At 41.5% G+C, this 23933-nt stretch overlaps 1 protein-coding gene across 8 annotated transcripts in view; it reads right to left on the bottom strand.

Annotated features, from left to right (window-relative positions):
* Nucleotides 1-4336: 4336 nt before the first annotated feature.
* arhgef28a (Rho guanine nucleotide exchange factor (GEF) 28a) overlaps nt 4337-23933 on the bottom strand; it is a 61157-nt gene continuing 41560 nt past the window's right edge. For 6 of the 8 annotated variants that reach the window (XM_079657961.1, XM_079657963.1, XM_079657966.1 and 3 more), the window contains 15 exons: nt 23779-23919; nt 22924-23174; nt 22713-22838; nt 22149-22266; nt 21772-22026; nt 20639-20715; nt 20313-20491; nt 19927-20018; nt 19648-19833; nt 18525-18760; nt 17282-17329; nt 15347-15865; nt 12750-13029; nt 12170-12184; nt 4337-6372 (listed from right to left, as the gene is read on the bottom strand). In XM_079657961.1, the coding sequence (XP_079514087.1) occupies nt 6203-6372; nt 12170-12184; nt 12750-13029; nt 15347-15865; nt 17282-17329; nt 18525-18760; nt 19648-19833; nt 19927-20018; nt 20313-20491; nt 20639-20715; nt 21772-22026; nt 22149-22266; nt 22713-22838; nt 22924-23174; nt 23779-23919 (2693 nt within the window). In that variant the 3' untranslated portion in view covers nt 4337-6202. The remainder of the gene's footprint in view (nt 6373-12169; nt 12185-12749; nt 13030-15346; nt 15866-17281; nt 17330-18524; nt 18761-19647; nt 19834-19926; nt 20019-20312; nt 20492-20638; nt 20716-21771; nt 22027-22148; nt 22267-22712; nt 22839-22923; nt 23175-23778; nt 23920-23933) is intronic. The other 2 variants (XM_079657962.1, XM_079657964.1) reach the window with 1 other exon arrangement.

Here is a 23933-nt window from a genome sequence, read left to right as displayed (position 1 = left end):
CTAAAGAGCTATTAAGTATTTAACACTATTTTAGTTGTAATATTGGGCTTGTAAGGTTTAGTAAAGGAACTCAAGGATATTTACCCTATTGGCACACACTGAAAATAGATCCATCTTGATAGAGTTATCAGAAAATGAAAATACTTTTATCATTTTATTAGGGAATTATATCAGTGTCAGTTCAACTGGAAGTACCCAGATGGCTCGTTGGCATTGATCATAGTTAGAGTCTCTGTTTGTTCAATAACACCATGTCAAACAAACACAAAGCACAGCTTCTAAACATAGACATACAAAAAGTGTTTTTTATAAAATGTGCTCTTCCCTTTCTGCCATTTCTCCTCAAACAGCTGTTAATGGTTTTGAAAGTTTCCCTTAGGCAGAGCTGAACAACTTGCAGAGGCACATAAAACACAGGAACATTTACATTATATCCTACTTTATGGTCCATAAAATCACGGTAGAAACGGCTGCTCACTGAAGCATACAAACTGTTTCAAAAGTGATTATGCGAGGGCCCAAAAAGAGATGATGGAAGAGAGGGTAATCTTCAATTTAACAGCAAGTATAATGAGAAGAATGGTGTGTGAAGAAGAAAGAGTTCCAAACAGAGGCTTGACCACATTTCTTTTTTCTTTTTAGTTTAAAAGATCAGGAAGTGGAAGCAACACAATATCCTTTAATAAAGTTTGAAAACACATTTTCAAAAAGATCTAAGCATATATTAGAGTAGAATATTAGCTAGAGAAATAACAGTATAATGTGATTACAGTGCAACAATAACCAAAAACGTAATAAAGCAGGTGCAGACAGAGAAACTGTTGAATTTACAGCAGACCTCAGATGTTCCAGATTCGTGGTGCAGAGAAACTAACGACTATGTTTCTTTAACCCTTAGTAGTGAAACAGTCCCAGTTGACCTGAGAGGCCGTAAAACTGAAACGGATCAGGGAGGTATTTTGAGCCTTGAGTATTTTAAAATCAATACTTAAAGATGAGAAGAAGAAGTAGATGATGATGAAGAAGATCAAACATGTGGTGGTAGTGGATGGTTCAGAGGGTAATTTTATAAAAAGAAAATATATGCAAATTACACCTGTTTGTACTGGTTGTTACGGGTGAGCGAAGCAAGCAGGACCCAAATGCAGAGAACACTGAAAATACCTTTATTTCAAGGATAACACGGATAAACAGAACACTCCACGGTGAACACAGTCACAGACAAACGAACGACGAACCATAAATGACAGACAGAAAAAACAGAACTTAAATACACACAGGATTAATCAAGGAAACAAGAGGCAGGTGAGGAGGGAGGAGAAAACACAGGGGCACCAGGTGAACACAATCAAGAAAACAGGTAGGAGGGAACAGGTAGGAGGGAATACACACAGACAGGAAACCAAAGACAGATCTAAACAAGGCAAAACAACGCAGACAGAAAACCAAAGACAGATCTAGACAAGACAAAACACAACACAGACAGATCGTTACATTACTCAAGGGCGAAGACCACGGCTCTCGGGGGGCTGGGCTCTCAGGGGGCCGGGCTCGAGGGTGAAGACCGCGGCACTCAGGGGGCCGGGCTCGAAGGCGAAGACCGCGGCTCTCAGGGGGCCGGGCCTGAGGGCGAAGAAGGCGGCGACGGGACAACTACGGAGGCCGGGCAGGACCCGGTGTCGGCTAGACAGGAACCAGAGCCGGTGGGACAGGCTTCGGCAGGATCCCCCACGGAAGAGGAACAGGAGTTGGCAGGACCCCTGGCGAGACAGGTGACGGCAGGACCTTCAACGGAACAAGACATGGGATTGGCAGGACTCTCAGCGGGACCTCCAACGGAACAGGACATGGGGTTGGCAGGACTCTCAGCGGAACCCCCAACGACACAGGACATGGAGTTGGCAGGACCCCCGGCAGAAGAGTTGTCGGCGGGACCTCCAACAGCACAGGACATAGGGTTGGCAGGACCCCCGGGCAGAAGATTAGTCGGCGGGACTCCCAACGGGACAGAACATAGGGTTGGCAGGACCCCCGGCAGAAGAGTAGTCGGCGGAACCCCCAACGGGACAGGACATGGAGCTGGCAAGACCCCCAGCGGAACCTCCAACGGCACACGACATAGGGTTGGCAGGACCCCCGGCAAAAGAGTAGTGGGCGGGACCTCCAATGGCACAGAACATAGGATTGGCAGGACCCCGGCAGAAGAGTAGTCGGCGGGGCCTCCAACAGCACAGGACATGGAGTATGGACTTGAGAGGGGACTTGAGAGGGAACTTGAGAGGGAACTCGAGGGGAGACTTGAGAGGAAACTGGAGAGGGGACTCGAGAGGGGGCTCGAGAGGGGGCTCGAGAGGAAACTGGAGAGGAAACTGGAGAGGGGACTGGAGAAGGGACTAAAGAAGGGACTAAAGAAGGGACTTGGGAAGGGACTAGAGAAAGGTCTTGAGAAGGGACTAGGGAAGGGACTAGAGTAGGGAATAGAGTAGGGACTAGGGAAGGGACTAAAGAAGGGACTAAAGAAGGGACTAGAGGAGGGACTACAGAGGGGACTTGAGAAGGGACTAGAGAAGGGACTAGGGAAGTGACTAGAGGAGGCACTTGAGAAGGGAATTGAGTAGGGACTAGAGAAGGGACTAGAGAAGGGACTAGAGTTGGGACTAGAGTTGGGACTAGAGTTGGGACCATGGCGGCTGGGGCCGGAACCAGGGCCGGAACCATGGCTTCTGGGGCTGGGACCATGGCTGCTGGGGCCGGTACCGGAGCCGGAACCATGGCTGCTGGGGCTAGGACCGGAGCCGGAACCATGGCTGCCAGGGCTGGAATCCTGGTCTTGCGTTTCCTTCCATGCTGCCTTGAAGCCTTGTGGAGGCTCAGAGATCCTCCAAAGGCCAGACGAGACCCAGCGAAAGGGTCCTTGAAAAGAGCCTTGTTGGGAACTGTGGCCAGCAGGGGGCTAGCATGCCAGGGGCTAGTAGGCCGGGAAACAGATTTGACCTCAAAGCCAACGAAAAAAATCCACCCACTTGGGTAGTAACTCCTTTAACCAGGGCCTTGAGGTTACTTCTTGGCGTGCCGTTGAAATAATTGACTGCCTCTCTTCACTACTGGAGGCATATCGACAGTCGTTTTTAAAGCACATTCAATTGTACGTCACCTCGTACAGGCTGTCTGCTCGGTCCATCTTTTGGTTGGTTGGTTCTGTTACGGGTGAGCGAAGCAAGCAGGACCCAAATGCAGATAACACTGAAAATACCTTTATTTCAAGGATAACACGGACAAACAGAAAACTCCCCGGTGAACACAGTCACAGACAAACGACGAACCAACAATGACAGACAGAAAAAACAGAACTTAAATACACACAGGACTAATCAAGGAAACAAGAGGCAGGTGAGGAGGGAGGATAAAACACAGGGGCACCAGGTGAACACAATCAAGAAAACAGGTAGGAGGGAACAGGTAGGAGGGAACACACACAGACAGGAAACCAAAGACAGATCTAGACAAGACAAAACACAACACAGACAGATCGTGACACTGGTCCATTACGACAGATTATCCACCTCTGCTCTCATTAATTCAGACTGAAATGTTAAGGAGTGGATAAAATAGAAATAAGGTTGAATCAAGTTCATGTTAAATTATTAAAATCATTACACGATAATTCAAGAATTAATTAGCACTTGATGTCATTGTAAATTGCATTTCATAAAGCAAAATGCAATAAGATAGAAAACAGGCTGAGGAGTGCGGTGACAGGGAACGAGTGGGTGTTTGTATGCAGCACCTTAGAGCAGGGAGCCTGTTGATCTCAGGCATCTGCTCTTCTGTCTAAAAAGGGAAAAAGCAACAGAGGCACAGGTGAAGCATGTGAAAAACATTACTGCTGTCAGGGAAAGCCAGAAAGCTCCAATTAGGTTAGCTCAGTTTTTATTTGTAGCCTTTTCTTGAGAGACAGTTTGTGATTAGTTGGGGTGTTTATACCCATAAAAGTTTAATGTATGTAAAAATAGTTATGTATTAATAAAACATACATTTGGTGACAAAAATATTGACTTCATTAATTCGATACGGATGTGTTTTTGATGATTGCAATCTAGAGGCGCAGTCTGAAAGAAAATCATTAACATTCATGCACCTGCTCTACCAACTGTCACTGCTGGAAACTGCACATCTTTTGACACTGCATTCAGAACAGAGCCATAAAACTGAAGTGATATTTGTACACAGGCGTAAAATTGGTGTTTGTGCTTCAACAAAGTTTTTTTATTCTATAATATTTTAATGTCATCTTCACTGAGCCCCATTTAACAGCCGAAAGAAAAACAAAGCACTGTGTCAGTCAATAAAAGTTATTTTTATCAATGCGGACATGTCTTCGTCCACAAAAAAAGAGACGTCTTCACACAGATACACTTTTATGTACAACACAACCCTTCACAAAGCACTGTTAAACTCTTTTGTACTGAAATGAATAAATAAAAGCACAGGCATATAAGGTACTACAATTACAACAACATACTGCCACTGCATTGTAACCCATTGATAACAGTAATAACATGTATCTTTTAGTGTCTGTAAGAAGAAGAAGAAGAAACAACACTTTATTAATCCCTTACAGGGAAATGTCTTTCAAGGGACATCTAAAGCATTTGCAGAGGGACCTCTTTACACATAACAATGCCTATGAGAGATTATATGTAAATATACAACATGAATATTCAAATGTAATAGCTTATAGCATTAGCATGACAGCATCAATACGGCAATTTACTGTTCTGGGAACTTACAAATATAATTTCAGGACAATATATTCAACCCTTTACAGCTTGTATAAAGTTAAAATATATTTTTTATATAAAGTAATGACAAAAACAATAGCTCAAAGTGGTGCTTTGAGCTAAATGCTTATTTCAGCATGCTAACATGCTTGCAATGACAGTGTTTTAACATGGTCATGTTTTTCATGTTACATCTTTCTTTAAGATGCCATTGTGCTGTCAGCGTGCTGACATTTTCACAATGACAATGCTACCAAGCTACTGTTTGCCATCTTACTTTAAGATGTTATCATGCTAACATTTGCCAATTAGCACAAAGCAAAATGAAGCTCAGGCTGATGGGAATGTTATTAATGTTTTAGATATTTGGTCATAAACCAAATATTAATATGGGACTATATGAAAAGTTTGTGGATAACCAAAGTTTATACCCAAAGACATTGTACACTTGGTAGGGCTAGAAAATGTGTCATGTAATGACCAAATGTATTAGGGTTTATCCTCATATTTAAACTTATATCTGCGCAATATTTCACTGCGATGGACCAAAGGAGAGGACTGAATCACTGGCAATACCATCCCCAGAGCCATGCTGCTAGTGTGGCTAAAATGAAAGAAAAATGAATGAGAGAAATACAAATGTAGCGGACATTTAACATGTTTTCTTTCTTTCAATCTTCCTGCACCACATTTCTTTCCCCAAGGATAAGTGTGCTTAAAAATGCTTTCTCAGACTTTTGCGGATGAATGTCTACGTTGCTTATTTCTCTTCACATGAAAAACGTGCTTCAGATGAAAATAAATAAATATTGGGGTTTGAAAAACGTGGGACTGACGCTGTTGCACCTCATCTTTCAATCCTAATGTTCGGCTTGTACATACACAGAAGCCGTCTGATAGATGAGGGGAAGTTTACTCGATGGTAAGACAATCACACTAGAGAGATACCGCCTGATGCTTCGCTTGTGATGGGTATACGCATTTTCTCTTCTTCTGTGGTAAACATAATAAATATAGTGCTTAAGGGACCTGAGAAAGAAAAGGAAAGAAGTAGGTATGGAAAGTAGCAGAGAGGGGAAATAGTGAGGCTGCAGGGACCCAGTCAATAAAGACCACACACATATACACACACACAGAAAATAGACATTGAACACCCAGTAGTGCCTCAAGCTAAGGTGCATGACGCATGTGAGATTGAGTATGAAACACCCGTGTTTCTCGCTCTGTGTTCCTGGAAACTTTACACTTACAAAAGACCACAAAACATCTTTAAAATATAAAAGAAAAACATGACAAAAGACTGTTTCTCAGTGAAATGCTCACGGAAGCTACCCCGATTCCAATCCTGTTGCTTCATAAATGTCTTTATATTTTTTCCAAGTGCTGTGTTGGCTGTTTGAGAGTCTGAAATGTTTCAACGTTCAGAGGTACACAATGGTTTCCTCACAGCCCTCCTCACCACTGCTGTCAGTCTCTAAGGAAACAAGAGCACGGAGGTCCAGCTGAGGGTCAGCGGGATGCGAGAGCAGAGGATACGGGTCAGCCCCGCTGGCTGTTGACGGCCATGTGTCCCCGATGTAGCTGTGAGGATCTGAGAGAGAGAAATACAAATATTAAACTGGAGGGAAGAACTGAATGTCATGTTATACATTTGAAGCTTCTCATGGGAATTTTGAATTATTTTTAAATAAATGTCATCATACTTTACAGTGCCATAACCATAAAAAAAGTTATGTAATTGAACAAAATCCTCGATTTGCATAAAGTGATTTATTGGATTAAAATACATTTGAAGTCATTAATTTGCCTCCCTTTGTGTGCGGCTAGCAAGAGAGAAAACAGTTTTAGACTGCAGTGGAAATGTTGTTTTTGAAAGGCTAAATAATGGCAACAAAAGTGGATTAAAGCAAAAATATTTAGTGAGAGAAAAACATGTGGTGAATTTCAACTATTGGACTTTACAACTCTGGAGTTATTTTAAATGTTTTGATCACACAAGACTGAAAAATTCCTACACAGCCATCACCACTGGAATCTATTTCTATAAAGTCTAGAATACTAATATTATCAGTGTAGTAAAAGAAAGAAAAAAGAGGTGCAGCATTGAAATGTTCATTTAGAAGTCAAACGTTATGCATAAAGCTTTAAACTATTCTGTACAGCCCTATTGTACTGTGTGTAGAATAAATGCAGCTACTATTAATACATTGATCTTATCAATCATTCACTAACCAGTGATACATAATCACCAGGATTAATTGGTTAATGAGTTCAGTCTAATTGTTGCGCCCACTCTTCTAATCACTACCTGCATATAGATCAAACCCCCCCCCCCCCCCCCCCCGTTCTGCAGCGGAGCATGAGAGTGAGAATGAGAACAAAAAGAGGTTTTAACTATCCATCATTCCCCCTTCTACTTAGAGGTGTCCCTTTTATCATTATCTTTGTCAGCATCATCCATCGCCATGGTTAGGATTTCATGACTAACGCCTTCTCAAATTTGACTGTTAACCAGAAGAGATGAGGAACATGGGTCCGGAAAGGAAAAGGAATTAACGAATATTTAACAATTGTAATACTGTGAACCATGCACATTCCTCTCTATATTTATATAATGCACATGTTTTATTTTCTGTATTGTGCTTGGTTTTTATATTTAAAATGTATTGTAAATAAATAATTCTTTTTTTTTAAATAGTTTGTAAGATAGATTGCTATTGATCCCTGAGGACATTAAGGTGTTTAAGAAATGATTATAAATATGTATTTAATCAATATTGTTTTGATACAAATATAAATATATTAAAATATGTACTGCTGAAGTGTTTTTTAAAGAAATGTGATATCTCCAGCTTCAGTGGTGTTCCTCTCAAGGATCAATAACATTACAATTTAATTAAAGGCGATCTGAAATATACATTGTTTTCATGGGTGGCCTCTAGTTGAGGAAGTGTGTGCTCTTACACGTGTGTGCGTGGTGGGTGCTGTCTAGCATTAGGGCAGGTGTGCTGTCATGGTAACAGATGGCGTGAACTATAAATTGCCTCATTGTGTCCCTGAAGGAAAGTGCCTTTGTTTGATTAATTATATAAGAGTCTGTTAGAGTGGATCTGTTAGCCACCATATAGATGGCCTCTGATAGATGAGACATCAAGTGTGCAGCAAGATGATAAAAACACTCAATCTCTGTCTTCATCTATAAAGTAATACGATTTTAGCGTTATTAATATGTTGGAACACAGACAGCTTAATGCATGCTATTAAAAGAAAGCACCAAAAAAATATCCATTTGTACGGGCTGCAGAACATTTGGAGAAATGAATATCAGTCTTGTATGGTTACCCAAACAGAAACCAGATGGCCGGGGTTATTAGAACGACCTGGATCATTGTGGATTCCCTTGCCAACATCATTAGATGCTTTGTAAGATACTACAGGAAAACTTAGCCTGTAACACTTCCTCTCTGAATTTGAGTTAAAGCTTTCTGGACGAGGCAATACAACACATCTGGTAAACGGAAAGAAATAAAAATGATTTTTTAAAGCCATATGCGGTTGTTTTGACATCTTATGAGAATATATATTGTTCTCCTTCAGTACAAACGATCAGCCTCTGCAATAAACAACCTGTTATGACAACAAAACAACTTTAGGTTTAGGAAAAGCATAGGTAAACATTTTAAATAAGTATGTTTGTTTCATATTTGAAAAGTTTAAGACACCCTATTATGCTTTTTGGGGTTTCCCTTTTCTGTAGTTATATAGGTTTCAGTGCATGTAAATAGTTTGCCAAGGCTAAAATCCCTGTGTTCCCTCCAGAGGGAGTTTCTCTCCCACACACTTCCCCCCCCCCCGCCTAAAAGGATCTAATTCTCTGCATGTCAGTCTCAGTATTGAGAAAGAATAATCATTGGCATTTAACCATTACTGCGTAACCCAATGCTTTGTTAGAAAGTCACATTCCAGTTTGTGTTTCACGCAGCACATTATCTATGTGACAAATCTGCATACTGTAAAGAGCACCAGTCTCATCTCTCTTTTCTTCCTCAGCTAACTCATCATCCTTTGTATGAAAAGGTGAGCAACAAAAAGCAGACACGACTCATCAGATGAAACGTCATCTCACAGGAAATTCCATCCAACTGGTTCACCGAGATTACATTGTGCAGGAACAAATTATGGAAATCCACTGAATGAAAAAAGGGTGTGTATGTGTGTGTGTGCATGAGAAGACATTTTCACATGCTCAGGTGAGAATGAGAAGTGAGATCGTGTTTTGATCAACGTGAGAGGCAGCACAATTGAGGATTTGCATTTGAAAGAGATTCCTCTTCTTTTCACACGATAAAAGAGATACCAGGTTCCTCTGCACAGCAGGCATCAGTGATCCGGTATGAAGAGGACTACAAATCTGAGATTGCACATAAAATACTCAAATGAGGCATAAAGCAGAAATACATCTAACAGGGATTTATGGGAAGAAGGCAATAATTATCCGATTGCATTTATAACATAATCGCCTGATCGCAATTATATGAGATGACTGCCATCATTCTTGCTAAATCGTTGGGTTCCAATTCCAATAAAAAAAAGGGAATTTAAAGTTCAAACTGTGGCAACAAATAGAAAGTATCTATCTACTGGGTAACAAGTGCACAAGGTTCAAATATTGGGAGAAAGAGAGTTTGGGTCCAGCTCTCGCTGCCGTTGGACAGGTTTTTTTTTTTTTTTTGAAGAGGCCATATTTCACTCTTACAAAACCAGATGCTGACAGGAAAATGCTGATAACAGATCTCTTTTTCTATAGCAGAGTTTCCCCTATGTGTTCAGCACTGTGTGCAGGGTCGCCCCTCCCTACATGCCAATCACGCAGGCTGCATGGGGCCCCCCCTTACCCAGAGGGCCTCAGCTCCTGTGCGCAGTTCTCCGCGCACCCCCCGCTGACACGCGAGAGTGAGAGGTGATAAGGGGAGCACGTCTGTAACCCGACACCGTTGCAATGAGTCGATGAGTTCTGACCAATCACGGCTTTGATACGGCCATTAGTGCAGGTGAAGAGATGTCGGTGAAAAGACAGTTTCAGTGGGAAAAAAACAAAACATGAAGAAACTAGAGCATCACTCGAAGGTGGGTTAGTGTATGAGTCAAATGTACAGCTTGCGAATGTTGTATAAGTCAAATTGCCAATTGCCATATTAAAACATCAGCTGCAATTCACGACATGAAGAAGGCAGTCTCTGCATAGCATATACTGTAGGCTAATGGAGATGCTGTTATTTCCAGCATTCTTTATTTAACATTCATTCAAGTATGTTATGCCTTTTGTCTGCTAATGTACAGGAGGAAGAGTGATGAACTGTCTGCCTAGTTGGCTGACATAACAGTTAAAGTTTACAGCCTAAAAAACATGGAGCATTTTTTCCCCTTTTATTCATTTTTATGTCAATTTGCACATTTCATGGTGATGCTCAGGAGTTAAGAGGAGAGGCTAACAGTCATCATCATGTCAACCATAACACAGAGAAATACTGATAGAAATGTGTGTGTAGTTGTTGATACATTGCTGACAGAGGGAACTACATTTGAATACAGATTTAAGAAATATCAGTTTTTGAGCATGTCATAAGCATGTTTTGTCTTGACTATATTACAACTATATTATAATAAAATAATATAGTACATCTCACAATGTTGCTTGGGGCCCCAAGTTGGCCAGGGGCGTCCCTGACTGCGTATGACAGCTCAGAGGTTAGTTAAGCACGTGTTGTAGCTTTCAACAAATGTATTAATTTGATTCATCTCATTAAAATGTTCAGATGGAAACATGGTGTTATATAAGAGGAGTGTAGGTCATTTAATAAAAAGCTTAGTGTGTAGTGTGAGTTTAGCTAGTGTGTGGAAAAGAATGTGAGAAAAAGAGTGATGGTGATCATGCTAAGAGAAAAATAACAGTTAAGTGTAAATATAAGAGAGTATCAGTTGGAGGCAAAACAAAGTGTGTATCCCTGATTCATTTTTGAGTTCTTGAAAAAGAAAAATCACGCAACCTTCTACCAATGCACAAGGTTAGTTATTAGAAATAAGTTATTAGAAATAAAACTGTGCAGCACAGCGGCAGGTGCAACACGGATTCGGAAAAATTTAAAGATGAATTGATACTCTTTTGGCAACGAACGCATAATTTGATGTGCAGCAGTTGAAATGTCCTACACAGATTGAGGTCTAGTTGTCAAGTCAAACACAAAAGCACTGTGTGGCACAAAAAAAAGAGGCTTTTAAATTGTTAACCACAACTATTTGTGTGACAATCAAGTGTCAACTTAATATTCATGATGGTGACAGGTCTAATTGCAGGTCCTCATGGGACCCACTGAGGAATGCATTGTGGGTAGATGTCAGCTGGAACGCACCCTGGTGGTAGATGGCTGCCAAGGTTCCACCCCAGGCTTGTTAATGAGTGACTCAGGTTTCACTGGGGCTGTTGTGAGCGCTCAATAACGAGGAAAGGTTAATAAGCTGATCAATGAGGAAGAGATTGTGCTGCCTGCTGTAGCCTCTAAACAAAACCAGCAACTCCCATCAGCCGCACTTAACTCTGACCCGGTTTATTAGAAAAGAGCAACACGACACGTGTAACCTGTAATTTTCCTGTGGAAATGAGAATGAGCGTGTTGCATGAATGGATTAGGAACGGGGACGGCGTAAACGTCAGAATGTATCCGACACCTTGCGAGTGAAACGCAGATGAATACGCGTCTCTCATTTCCCTCCCCCCTTCTCCTGATGCGATGACAAGTCATGCTGTAATGAGTTTTATAAAGATTTTTTTAGATCGATGTCCCAATCAGTCCGCCATCGCCTCTGAACTGTGATTCACATGCTGTTGTCTGTCCTGCCAGTCGATAGATAGAGGAACCATTGATTTTCTTTCCCTTTGGCAGGTGGGGGCCTGGCTCACTGCTGCTGCAGGTGGAGGTGGTGAGGAGGGGGGGGGGGAGGTTTATTTTTAAGGAGGCACTGATTAACTGAGAGGAGGACAGACAAGGCCTCACCAGGGATAGAGAGCAGAGTATGTATGTATGTATGTATGTATGTATGTATGTATGTATGTATGTATGTATGTATGTATGTATGTGTGTGTGTGTGTGTGTGTGTAGTAGGCTCTCATGACATGGGTGAAACCAGTGCAAGCGGAGGTTTGTTTACATTCTCACAGGAAGCAGGTTTCTCATTTACGTTGAGCAGCAGACAGGATGATACTGTTTTTCATAACCGAGGCACTTTAGCCAAGTAGTGTGGCGCTAAGATACAGGATATTAAACAAAACCAAACATTAAATTATGAATTGAGCATAATTGATGCATTCATTAGCGGGAGTTTTTGCATACCTTGTAAGATGATATCTGAAAACATAATATGGAAATTAATGTAGTTAATATGTGCTCAAAAACCTAATAAGCAGTTTGAATGACGAGAAAGAATAATCTTGATTATTGTTAAGTACTTCATCAAGCAGAAACTTTTAAATTCTCTTTAGTTACAGCAACTAACTTGAGGATTTGCTTTTATTAAGTTGTTAGTTATTTCAGTGTTTCTCTGCCTGTGGTAGAGACCCGATAAATGCGTCACAATGGGGGTCTAAGGGGTTAACATAATGCTCAATATAAGGCTTTTTTCTACTCTTTGCTGTTTAGATAACAAATTGACAGTTAGAGCTCTTTGTGCCTCAAAAATGCATTTAAATGAGACAATCTGAGACATTTAGAGGTCAAAACATTTAACTTATAGACTTCGGACACCTGCTTAGACACTGCTTTACTTAAAGAGATCCTAGCCATCCAACATAGGATGTATTAGAAGCAGGAGACAACACTTTTAAATATGGCTCCCCATGAGCCGGGTAATGGCCATTTAATTTGTGATTAGCTCTAAACATCCTCTATATCAGATAACAGATGACCTCCTCACCTCTGGCGCTGTGCTGTAGCTCCAGCCTCCCTGCAGGGCTGTACAGGTACCCTGTCCCTGTCATCCATCCCTGGGGGTCTGAGTGTGGGCTGTGGAGCGTCTTTGCTCCGGGGGGCGGTCTGCTGTTGGATTTTGCCAACAGGGAGTTGAGACAGTTGTGAGCGCTGGGGTCATCTCTTTTGTGGCGGACTTTGCGGTTGTTGATGGCAGAGCTTGTGAAGGCGGCCTCATTCACAAACACGGAGCCGTTACCGGCCAGGTCTCCGGACTGGGTCGATTCCTGGAGGAGGGGGCGAAGAAATCAAGAATACAGAGTGAAAACACATTCAGAAGGAGAGCTTTTTAAGAAAGAATGATGATTGGATAGTTTCTACACCTAAAAAACAATACAACAGTTATCCTTTGAAATTCATTGGTGCATTTTAACGAGAGATCATGAAATTCATTTTATAATTTAAAAAAGTTAGTGGACGTTAATATACATTTGTCAAAATATCTAATTCAAAATAATTATAAGTGCCCAAAATCAATTGTCCCATTTGCCTATAGTGGTATCATGTATAAATAGATTGATACTTAATTTTGTTTTTATTTGTCCAGGTTTGGATATTTTTCTGTCTGAGATTCCACCTTCCAACCCAATACAATGTAAGCGAACAACATTTCACCTGAAATAATATACATAAATAATATTAATACACAGTCTTTACTGTGAGAAGTTTTTTAGGGACTATTCATTCAGCAGAAATTGGCTATGAGACCTCTTTACAGTGTGTTGTGTGGATTGTGTTGATTCATGTAATTCTATTTCTGAAAAATACACTTTTTTAAAGATTTCTTAGAAAAAAAACCTCTTTGGTCAAAATGTAAATGCAAAACTCTCAGAGATTGAATTCTTAAGCTCTGGAGTAATAAATGGTCACATACTGTACACTTGATGTACAATAAGTGGAAAAAATGGAGATTCATTTGTGTGGACCCCTTATTGCATAGGAAAAGGTATTAGTGCTGCATCTCTCAACCTGTCCTCTCCTAATACCCCTGTCCACTGTCTCATCTTCACATTAATGTGCCCTCCTTTTCTCTGCAAAGCCGAGGCAGCACGGCTAATTAGAAACGACCTGAGAACAGTGTGTGTGTGTGTGTGTGTGTGTGTGTGTGTGTGTGTGTGTGTGTGTGTGTGTGTGTGTCCATGCGTCATTCGATCTGTGTCTGACCCTGTGAACTGCTGCCTCTGGCTAAAGCATTAGCAGGGGAACATTAGGACCTCTGCACGCCTTTTTCAGACCACTGCAGCCTCCACACCGACTAAAATAGATGAATTGAAATTAAAAAAAGGTCCGCCCAGAGCCAAGAGAGCCTGATCCCATACAGCCTGTTAAAGAAGCCCAGGGTGGTGTGTAAATTAATGAGGCAGAGAGGGAATATTGTAACACGAGTCAGCTCATTTGTCTGTCCGTTGGAGTGCTCTCTGTGTGCGTCTTTTGAACGCTCACACCTGCTGAATGGAGCAGCACAAAGCAGCGCAGAGGTGTGTGTGCTGTATTTCTTGTCCACATGAGGTGCATTGAGACTTAAAGGGCACGGGGAACAGTGCACCCTTTATCCTCCCTGCTTTCCTGCTGCGGGGGGGCATTTCACCATAGTGTTTTTCAAACAAAGCGTTGATAATTGAAGTCCTTTCCAACACGATTGATTGGATACTCGGGCTGCGTGCCTCTAGTTTTAATTATTTTGTCGGAGCTCTTATTTGCAACGGTTTACTTATCATCAATCATTAAGATGTTTATGGGTGAGTGGACCTGCAGGAGCACTAAGACAAATGATGCTGAAATGGCTCTCATTATCGCAGGTCATACATCAAGAGGGGATTGAGCTGTGTGTGTAAGTGTGTGAAGCAGCGTAACTCAGGCTGAAAGCTGTGTGAGAAAAGCTTCTAGTCAATGACTTCAGAAATACTCCATAAACTCTGTGTATCTACCGCACACTTGTGTCAGGGTCAAGAGCTTTGGACCAGGGGTGTCCAAAGTGCGGCCGGTGGTCCATTTTTAATTGGCCCACAGCAAATTCTTAAAGTACAATGAAATAATAAAAGCCCAATAACTTATCTGCATAAAAAGCTTGAAATAAACCCTTCCTATTTCCCCTACACTTAGATCGCAGGTTCCTCAACAAACAATAAACATAAACAAAAACAATAAAAACAAAAATAGTGCAATCTCAGGCGTTTAATACTGAGTCTGGTGGTTTTAGTCCTGATGCTGCGGTACCGCCTGCCAGATGGCAGCAGACAGAACAGTTTGTTGCCGGGGTGATGGGGGTCTTTGATAATCCTGAGGGTGAGGGCCTGAGGACAGAGGGTGTTGTATTCATCTTCTTTACAAACTATAAAATGTGTGATATTGGGCTAGATAAATAAACTTAGATTGATTGGTTGATAAACCTAACCTCCAGTGAGTGGCCCAGCCAAATGTTTGGACTACCCTGCTTTATACAGAATTGTTCTAAGCCCTTGATCATCGCCCCGATTAAACATGAGAAGTTATATCAAAGTCTATAGACAGAGGAAACAGTAGTGAGTTGTCCATCCTCCTTACCTGCGTCCCATCCAGAGGGATGACCATGTGGGGGGTGACAGTGGGCAGGCTGCTCTGCCGGCTGTGCCTCCAGGTCTGCAGCAGGGTCTGCTGGTGGTCCAGGCGCTCCCTCTCCCTCTCCACGCTCCTCTGGCCCTCCCTGAGCCGCTCCAGACTCTGCTGGTACTCTTCCAGCTGCTCGTCCAGCTCTCCCCTCTCGCGCTTCAGCCTCTCCGTCTCCAGGTGGCACTGCCTCTCCCGCTCCTCCAGCCTGCTCTCCTGCTCCCCCTGCTGGCTCTCCCTGGCCTGGCACTCCCTCTCCCAGCGATCCTTCTCCTGGCGCAGCCGGTCCTGGAGCCGCCGAGCCGCCACCACTTCTTCTTTCCTCTTCTCCAGGTTCCGCTGCTTCTCCTGTTCCTGCAGGGCGTTGCCCCGGATGCTGGGAAGGTGCATTCGCTGGGCTCGGGGGGAGGGGCGCCCCGTCTCCTGGAGGAGGAGCCTCTGGACCTGGAAACAGCTGTCCTGGATGGTCACTGCGGCCTAGAGCACAAAGATGGGGTTCATGGGAATATAAAGGCTCAAGCACAACTGTAATTACATGTGCATCCTCCTCATAACAGGCAGAGATAGAAGAAGTGCTGCGATTATTAACTCAAGTAAAAGTAGTAATGCTACATGGTAAAAGTACTCTGTTACAAATAAAGAAAAAGTACTAGCAATGAAAAAACTAAATAAAAGTACCGAAAGTAAAATTACTCGTTATGCAAAATAAAGGCAGTGGTGTAAAAAAGTATTTGCTTACAAAATGTAGTGAAGTAAAAATATAAACTAGATAAAAAATACTCAGGTAAAGTACTTGTACCGACATTTTTTACTTAAGTACAGTATATGAGTAAATGTACTTACAGTAGTTACATACAGTTAAGAGATGGTGATTTGAATGGGGAAAAAAAGATTAATAACTAAAATTATTATGTTAAAGGTCCCATGACATGGCCATTTCTACTGATCATAATTCCATTGTTGAGCTCTACTAGAATAGATTTACATTGTTCAATTTTCCAAACTCTCATTGGTTTCTCATACAGCATCTCTGTATAGTATGTGTATTCACTCTCTGTCCTAAACGGCTTGCTGGAGCTCCTGCCCCCCCCCCCCCCCCTTCCTGTAAGCCCACTGTGCTCTGATTGGTCAGCTCGCCCACTCTGTTCTGATGAGTCCACCACCGTTACAGTGGAACATCAGTGATTAAGTGCTATAATGGCGTTAGCAACCAGAAAACTACACCAGTAATGACAAACAGATGAGAATGCTGCGCGGCTCGCTGCTGTGAGGAGCGGACAGTGTGAGCTGGATTACTGGTGTTGTTTCCTGGTTGCTGCGTGGGGTGAAACTCAGCCTGAAATCAGCCTGAGCACCATGGACGCGGGAAGGCGGGGTGCTGAGGGAGCTGCAGTACCCCCATCTGCGAGGCTCCATTAGCACCCGAATATTTGAATAACTTTGAATATGAAAACATCAGTCAAATCAAAACCTCAAACTCACAAAGATCGGCAAGAGTGCGCACACCTATCGCCCTCATGCAAATACACACATGTTCTCCTTGCACACATTTACATGTGATACTTAACAGCAGTGTGTCAGTGTGTGTGGAGAAACATGGATCCTCCTACATGTATATCTATAAGCAGGAAAATGATCAGTGGGATCTCGCACGTGCTGCTACCTCTGGCTTCAAACAGCTGAGCTCAGCGATGGTTCTCTGTTTACTGGAGCTGGAGTGTGCAGGCGTATTAAAGCCTTTATCTGACTGAGAGTGAGGATAACAAAGCAAGTGTGTTCTCAGGGAAGGAGAAGGGAGGTGGGTTTGTTTTCAGACCTGCTGATTGGATAGTGATATGGATGAGGGCTGTGAGCGGGATAAAAGGTTAACTGTATGTTAAATAAGTCACTCACCTGCAGACTGTAGAGTAACTGGGTCAGGCTCTGGACACTTAGAGCAACCTGTTCATGGAAAGAGACAATCAAAATACCACATGTATATTAACCGGCAGTGTTTTAATGCAGGACTTAATAATGAGCTTTACAATCTACTCATCTCCTCAGATTGTTCCACTCATGCCCATTTTAAACCTAATTCCTGCAACATGTGCGCCCCCTTGAGGCCACCTGTTGTCCCCTCACACTGTTTTGGATTAAATTAACGCTCTGCAGTCGACAATAAAATGATTTTCACTTCTCAGAGCACTTCTTTTACCTCACAGGTCACAAAAAGCTGCTAACGGAAGCACAACTGCGGCATAGTAATTGGAATAAGTATTCATATTCATTTTTAATGCCGAATGCCTCAAGGAACTAAATGGACTTCTTCCTTTATTATGAGTTTATCAATAATGTATCACATTAAGACTGAAATGCAGTTCTAATAGACTGTACTGAATTATTAAAACAACTGTTGGCAATCTTGAGCCACACATCTGTGGAGAAATGGAAAGCGCTGAGGTTCAGATGCAGGCTATAATGACCTGTAATACTGCTGTAGCTACAGTGAAAAACATTACATCATATTGCTCTATTAACTAATAAATCCACAACCTTTAGATGTTTTACAAGGAGGTCATACAACAATTGCTGTACGCTACATGATGTTATATATATCAGCAGCAGTAGAACTACTAATAATAACTTAAAAAATAAAATGTGAAATACTACAGTGAATGAACACTCTGGTAAAGTAAAGGCCTTGCATTTAAATATAGTTAAAACGTAACATATCTATCAAGATATACTTTGAACACCAACATTAAAAGTGCTTATTATAAAGAATTTCAGTATAATATATATTATGGGATAATACATATTGATGCTTTAATGTGATTATCACTTTAATATTGCAGCTTATGAAGATGGAGCTGCCTGTAATTGCTGCATGGGTTGACTCATTTATACATTACATAATAAGTTATTAGTTGTCGACTATTGGTTATATTTTATATTTATCAAAATCTTTCCAAAGTAACATGTAACTACATCTGTCGAATCAACGTATTGTAGGAAAACATTGAATTTCTCCCTCTGAAAGGTAGTGGTTAAGAAGTATAAAGAAGTACAAGATTGATATGCTTCAGTTAATAACAAGTACCTGACATTTTACTTAAACAAATGTATTTTTTTCACATTCCACCACACCAGTTTGTACCTTGAAGTCGATGTCATTGCCGTCTGGTTTTGGCAGCCCACATGGGGCCTGCAGCAGGAAGCCGCCGGTCCAGCTCCCCTCTCCGGCCCCCGGGGTCTTAGGTGAGGCCTCAGAGTCTGATGGGGGGGGGGCAGGAGCTGCCGGGCTGACAGGAAACACTGAGTCTGTGTCAGAGTCCGGGCTTGGGCTGGATGGAGAGCAGGCCTTAGAGGACAGCGTGGCTTTCAGGTTCTTAGCTGGGACACAAAAACAACAACAACTGAGTGCACTGCTCATCGATTAAAACGATTAAATATGAGACCGGGTTCTCCTGGAAGAACATAACATTATACTGCGCTCCTTTAAAATGTATCATGATGGCAAGAGACTGAAAAAGAAATAATTGAATATTTGGAATAAAATTTAATTTCTCTTTTGTTACAATATATCTGGGCAAAATCCAAGATACATTTAAGCCACGGGATGAATGACTCTTTAAGAAAACCTCTAATCAACAATGATGGGTTGCATGACCTTCATTTTAAAGATAACTACCAGAAAAATGAATACAACATGAATAAACATTAAGTTAATTATTAAAGAAATAATGAGGTCACATTTCTTTATTTGATGGAAATATTATTGCCACTGTCAATTGACACTTTATGCCCCACACCAATACAAATGTTTAAGCAGTACATGAACATGTATTGGTTTATAACACATCATTATGTAGTTTTGAATACATATTAGTTTTATTATAAGTTCTATAGTTTTAAATTATAAGTATCATATTATTACCGATGTGTTTTACTACTTTGTCATTAGTTATCTGTTCATAACCCAGCCTCCACTTATGGGTAAGCAAAGGAGGAGTGATAGTTGCTGATATTAAAGTATTTCTTAATAATGTAAAATACATTATTATTTATGAAAAATACTATACATTAGTAACAACTTAAATATTTCCCTTTATCTGCCTAAAAATACATAATTGGATTTAAACTATTTGAAAATGTTTATAAGAGGGGTCAAAATAAGTGTATCTAAGATTTTTCTCACTTTTTTGTCCCGTGTTGTTACAAACCAAACAGAGGTGCTGTGTATGTGTGTTTGTTCCTGCAGGGTACAGTAAACTTCTCACCCTCTTGCAGAGCTGCAGCCAGCAGCAGGGCGGCCTGTGGAGGCTCCTCAGAGAGGGGCTGGACGAGGAGCCGGGGGTCCAGCAGCGAGGCGCCCCCCCGCCCCCGCAGAGCGGAGAGCGCTGCGTACAGCTGCAGCTTCTCCTCCAGGCTGCCGCAGATCCGCTGGTCTTGGCTCAGCAGACTCTCTGAAACACAGGGTCGGATGGTGAAATGTTGACTCGGGGGTAAACAAATATGAAGGAAAGGGAAGAACAACAAAACAAAAGTATAAAAAATACCTTGTAACTTATGGATCTTCTGAATACGAGCCTCGGCAGCTCGCTTCTCCTCTTCAGATCCACTTGTGTATTCTTCTTCTTCCTCAGGACAGCTAAGCACAGAACAACAACATGTTTTCACAAATGCTGGGAAATGTAGCCTTCAATATTCTCCTCTTGGTATTTCAACATGTATATTTTCTATACATTTTTTTTATTGCTGTTTTATTTCTATTTTGAGATGTTTACATTTTTTAATTGTTTATTTCTACTCTTAATTCCATTATGTGCAATGCCTTGTATTTTATGCTTTTCCCAAATTGGGATCATTAAAGTATCTCAACTCATCATCTAATCTCTCGTTCTAAGTGTTCATTTGTACACACATGTAAAACAGTGTTACACACCTCTCCACAGCCTCCCTGATGAGCCTCATCCAGGTGTTTCTCTCCTCTTTGGATGACGTGTGGACCTCGTACATCTCCGGCCCGGCGGCTGAGGCGCTGATCAGGAACATTCCTCTCTCTTCATTTGCTACCTCTCGCACTATTAACTTCTGCAGTGCGATGACTGGAGGCTTCTGATCCTGAAGCACATGAAAAATGGAGATGTACATTTTTCCAGGAAGTGTTAATGGCCCAAGATAAAATACAACAGGTAATATGGTGTGAAATGATAGACACACAGCCGAGTTTTGGCTCTTTGAGATCAGACATAATGAATGTGTACATACCACTGCGGCAAATGTATACTTCTGGTCTTTTTCTTGCAAGAATATCAGTGTATCTGTGAGTAGGAGAGCCAAGACATCTATAGAAGGGAAAAAGCAGGAAAATGTCAGGAGTTTGCATCTAAACAATGCAAACAACAAATTAAAGGGATAGTTTGGGTGTTTGAAGTGGGGTTGTATGAGGTACTAATCAACAATCTGTGTAATAACTGCGGTAAATGTCGGTCGGTGTAGAAGCGGACAGTTTTATAATGCAGGCTGAGCAGCAAACTGCTGTGGACCGGGGCAGCATGAACAAATATTTTGGCCACCTCAAAGACAGGCTTACCAAAACAAATCAATATCAGTTTAAGTGTACTCTTTATTTAGAATATTTCACCACTTTAAATTGTAAGCAGACAGCCCTTTTCAGCGGGGGAAGCCGCCATATCCATCTATTCTCTCGGCAAAGCCGAAGAATACTAAACTGTTACTTTTAAATGCATCCGCTGGCCTTGGAATGAGGATGGATAACAACTTCAATCCCTTTCATAGACAGACTGTATACCTGTTATACGGCAATATAAAGCAGCAAATATGATGTGATAAAGCATTGATTAAACTGATGTTGATTCTTATATCAATGTGTTTCCTTAGGTGGCTAAAATCCTTTTGACTGCTGCCTCTTTCACTGCAGTACATCGCTTTGATTCAGTTCGATAATGCCATTTACTATAGGTATCACACGGAATTTCATACAACACACTTCAAAACATAGATGGATAGATACACATTACCCAAAATGATTTGGCATAGCAGCATATAGGCAGTCAATCTACAATCTAGAGAATAAACATATTCTCAGTAATACATACATATATTTAGAGGAGTATCTAAAGTTTAGACACTCCTCTAAATATAGGTATTTTCAGATTCTAAGCATTTTACAATACAGAATAAAATTGAATACGCTCGAATATACCAATCTACTATAAACAGGGTGTATTACATGCATACATACATTTGTTTTGCTTAAAACTAAAAGTAAAATATATCCTGTGAGGAAGTGTAAGTAGGCTGTAATATGTAAGTACAGTATGCGCAAATTGCTCATGCATCCCAACTTTCCCTTTAATTGAACAACAGGGCAGTGTCACCTTTCAGCCGCCCGGTGGCCGTCTTCCACAGCAGCAGGCCCTGGTGTTTGAGCATCTGTCCGGGCTTCATCATGTCCTGCTTGCGGAAAGTGTGTCCGTTCTTCAGTTTGGCTGCGCTGCGGTTCTCCGTGCGGTTCCACACCTCCTGCAGCCGCTGGTGCTGCTCGTACTCACTGACGCTCAGGTTCACGGCTGCTATCACCTCTCGGATCTGAGCCAGGGCTCTGGAGAGGTCGGCATGCTCCTCTGTTCCCTCTGAGGGGACGGAGGACAAATACAGGATGACCAAATGTTATATTGTGTATTCAAATATTGTAAAATGGGCTGTAAATGGACCATACAAAGATGTAGCCAGCAGAGGGCAGTATATAACTGACCTTGAGTGTATTGTAGGATCCTCTCCAGCAGCACCGGGTACTTTGTTATTCTTTGGGTGACAAGCAAGATGCATTCTGGGATCTCCCGCCGCCTCACCAAGGAATTATTACCTTGTTGCTTTAAAAGAAAATCAAGAGTTATGCAACATTTCCCTCAGCAGAAGGGTAGTGGTGCTTTTGTTGCAGAATGATATATAACATAAAATCAATAAAATCGTTATAAATAAAAAAAGGATCAAAGAAAGAAGATATGGGAACTTTTGTATTTCTCTAAAAATGTGTCTGTAAAACACGCAGCATAATCAACAGGTTTTAGCTTCTCACGTGCACCTTTTCACTTTAATATTTGATTTTCAAAAAGGCTTGAATAGATTTTAAACCTATTTGACATTATTGTTTCTCTTTTAGGGCTGAGCGATGGTTGAGCATATATGGTATATTGCTTTACTGTGGACTTGTTGGTGTCCACAGGTCTAAAACACTGGACATACACATTTTTCATAAATTAAGCTGAAGATACATTTGTACAGTAAAATACAAAAAAGATCTGAGAAGGTTTCATACCTTAATGAAGTTCTGAAATCTCTTGTTATGCTGCTGGAGCTCTTTGAAAAAGCTGACTGCTTCGTTGTGATGGCTGCAGAATTCTCCATACACCTGCTTCATATTCACGCTGTTCTCATCTGAAAACTGCAGAAAGATAAACACTCAGTTATTCACATCCTACCTCATTTCTATTGTACCTAAGGTAATATACCCCAGAAGAAGAGCGGACCTGTTGGAGCAGGACGTCCCCTACTCTCTGGATGAGGTAGTTGCTGTGTCCCTGGGGTTGGGCGGAGCTCTGTCTCCGCTCCTTCATGGCAGAGAAGAAGGCATGATGGAGGAGCAGCAGCTGATCCAGGCAGGGGAAGACCCGGTCCAGCGCCTCCGCGTCCAGCTGCACCTCCTCCCTCATGCCTCGCCGGAACACCTCGGCCATGATGTGCAGCGTCTGCAGGTGGTGCAGCTCCGTCTGCATCAGCTCTGCAGGCAAACAAGGAGATGTGTGTGTCACATACAAACATGCAATATGTCCCTTGCAAAATCTTAAATCTGTCACTAAATCATATCAACCAATTATCAGCGTTGTTAATTGAGTGTATTTACTTAAGAGCTGTACGGTAAAATGTTGAGGTACTTGTGTATGTTTATTTTCTGCCACTTATCTTTTTTCTCTTTTTTACTACTTATTTTTGGCAAATATTGTACTTTTTGTATTTAACACTTGAAGTTAGCAGTTATTTTTTACAGACATAACACGATGTGATGTGAATACCTTTCATTTATTCAGCAGCACTCAGTGTCTAAAATGTGCCCCAAATTGACATATTACATCAATAAAAAAACTCTTACTGTATATATGCAAGCACTTTTATTTTTTATACTTTAAGTACATTATGCTGATAATACTTTTGTCCTAAAGTTTAGGTATCTTTTTAAACCCAGGATGTGGTATTATTACTTTTACTTAAGTAAAGAAGCTACTTTTTGCAATCACTGCCAATTAAATGTGTTTACAGCAATCTTGAATATGATATTCTGACACTGACAGAAAATGACACATTCCATTGGTTTTCCTTCTGCTCACCAAAGATGACGTCCTGCCTCTTCACGGCTCGTTTCTCCTGCTTCTTGCAGAACTTGTGCTCCACAGTAAGACTCCACGACTCCGCCTCGTAATCCACAGCATCAGCCGAGATGTCGTCATGGATACACGCATCCACGCAGTCTAGGGAGAAAAAG

The sequence above is a fragment of the Notothenia rossii genome (genome assembly GCF_949606895.1).
Source record: "Notothenia rossii genome assembly, chromosome: 11".
NCBI classification, from domain to species: domain Eukaryota; kingdom Metazoa; phylum Chordata; class Actinopteri; order Perciformes; family Nototheniidae; genus Notothenia; species Notothenia rossii.
Note: the sequence above shows the minus strand (reverse complement) of the source record. Positions and strands in the feature narration are given on the sequence as shown.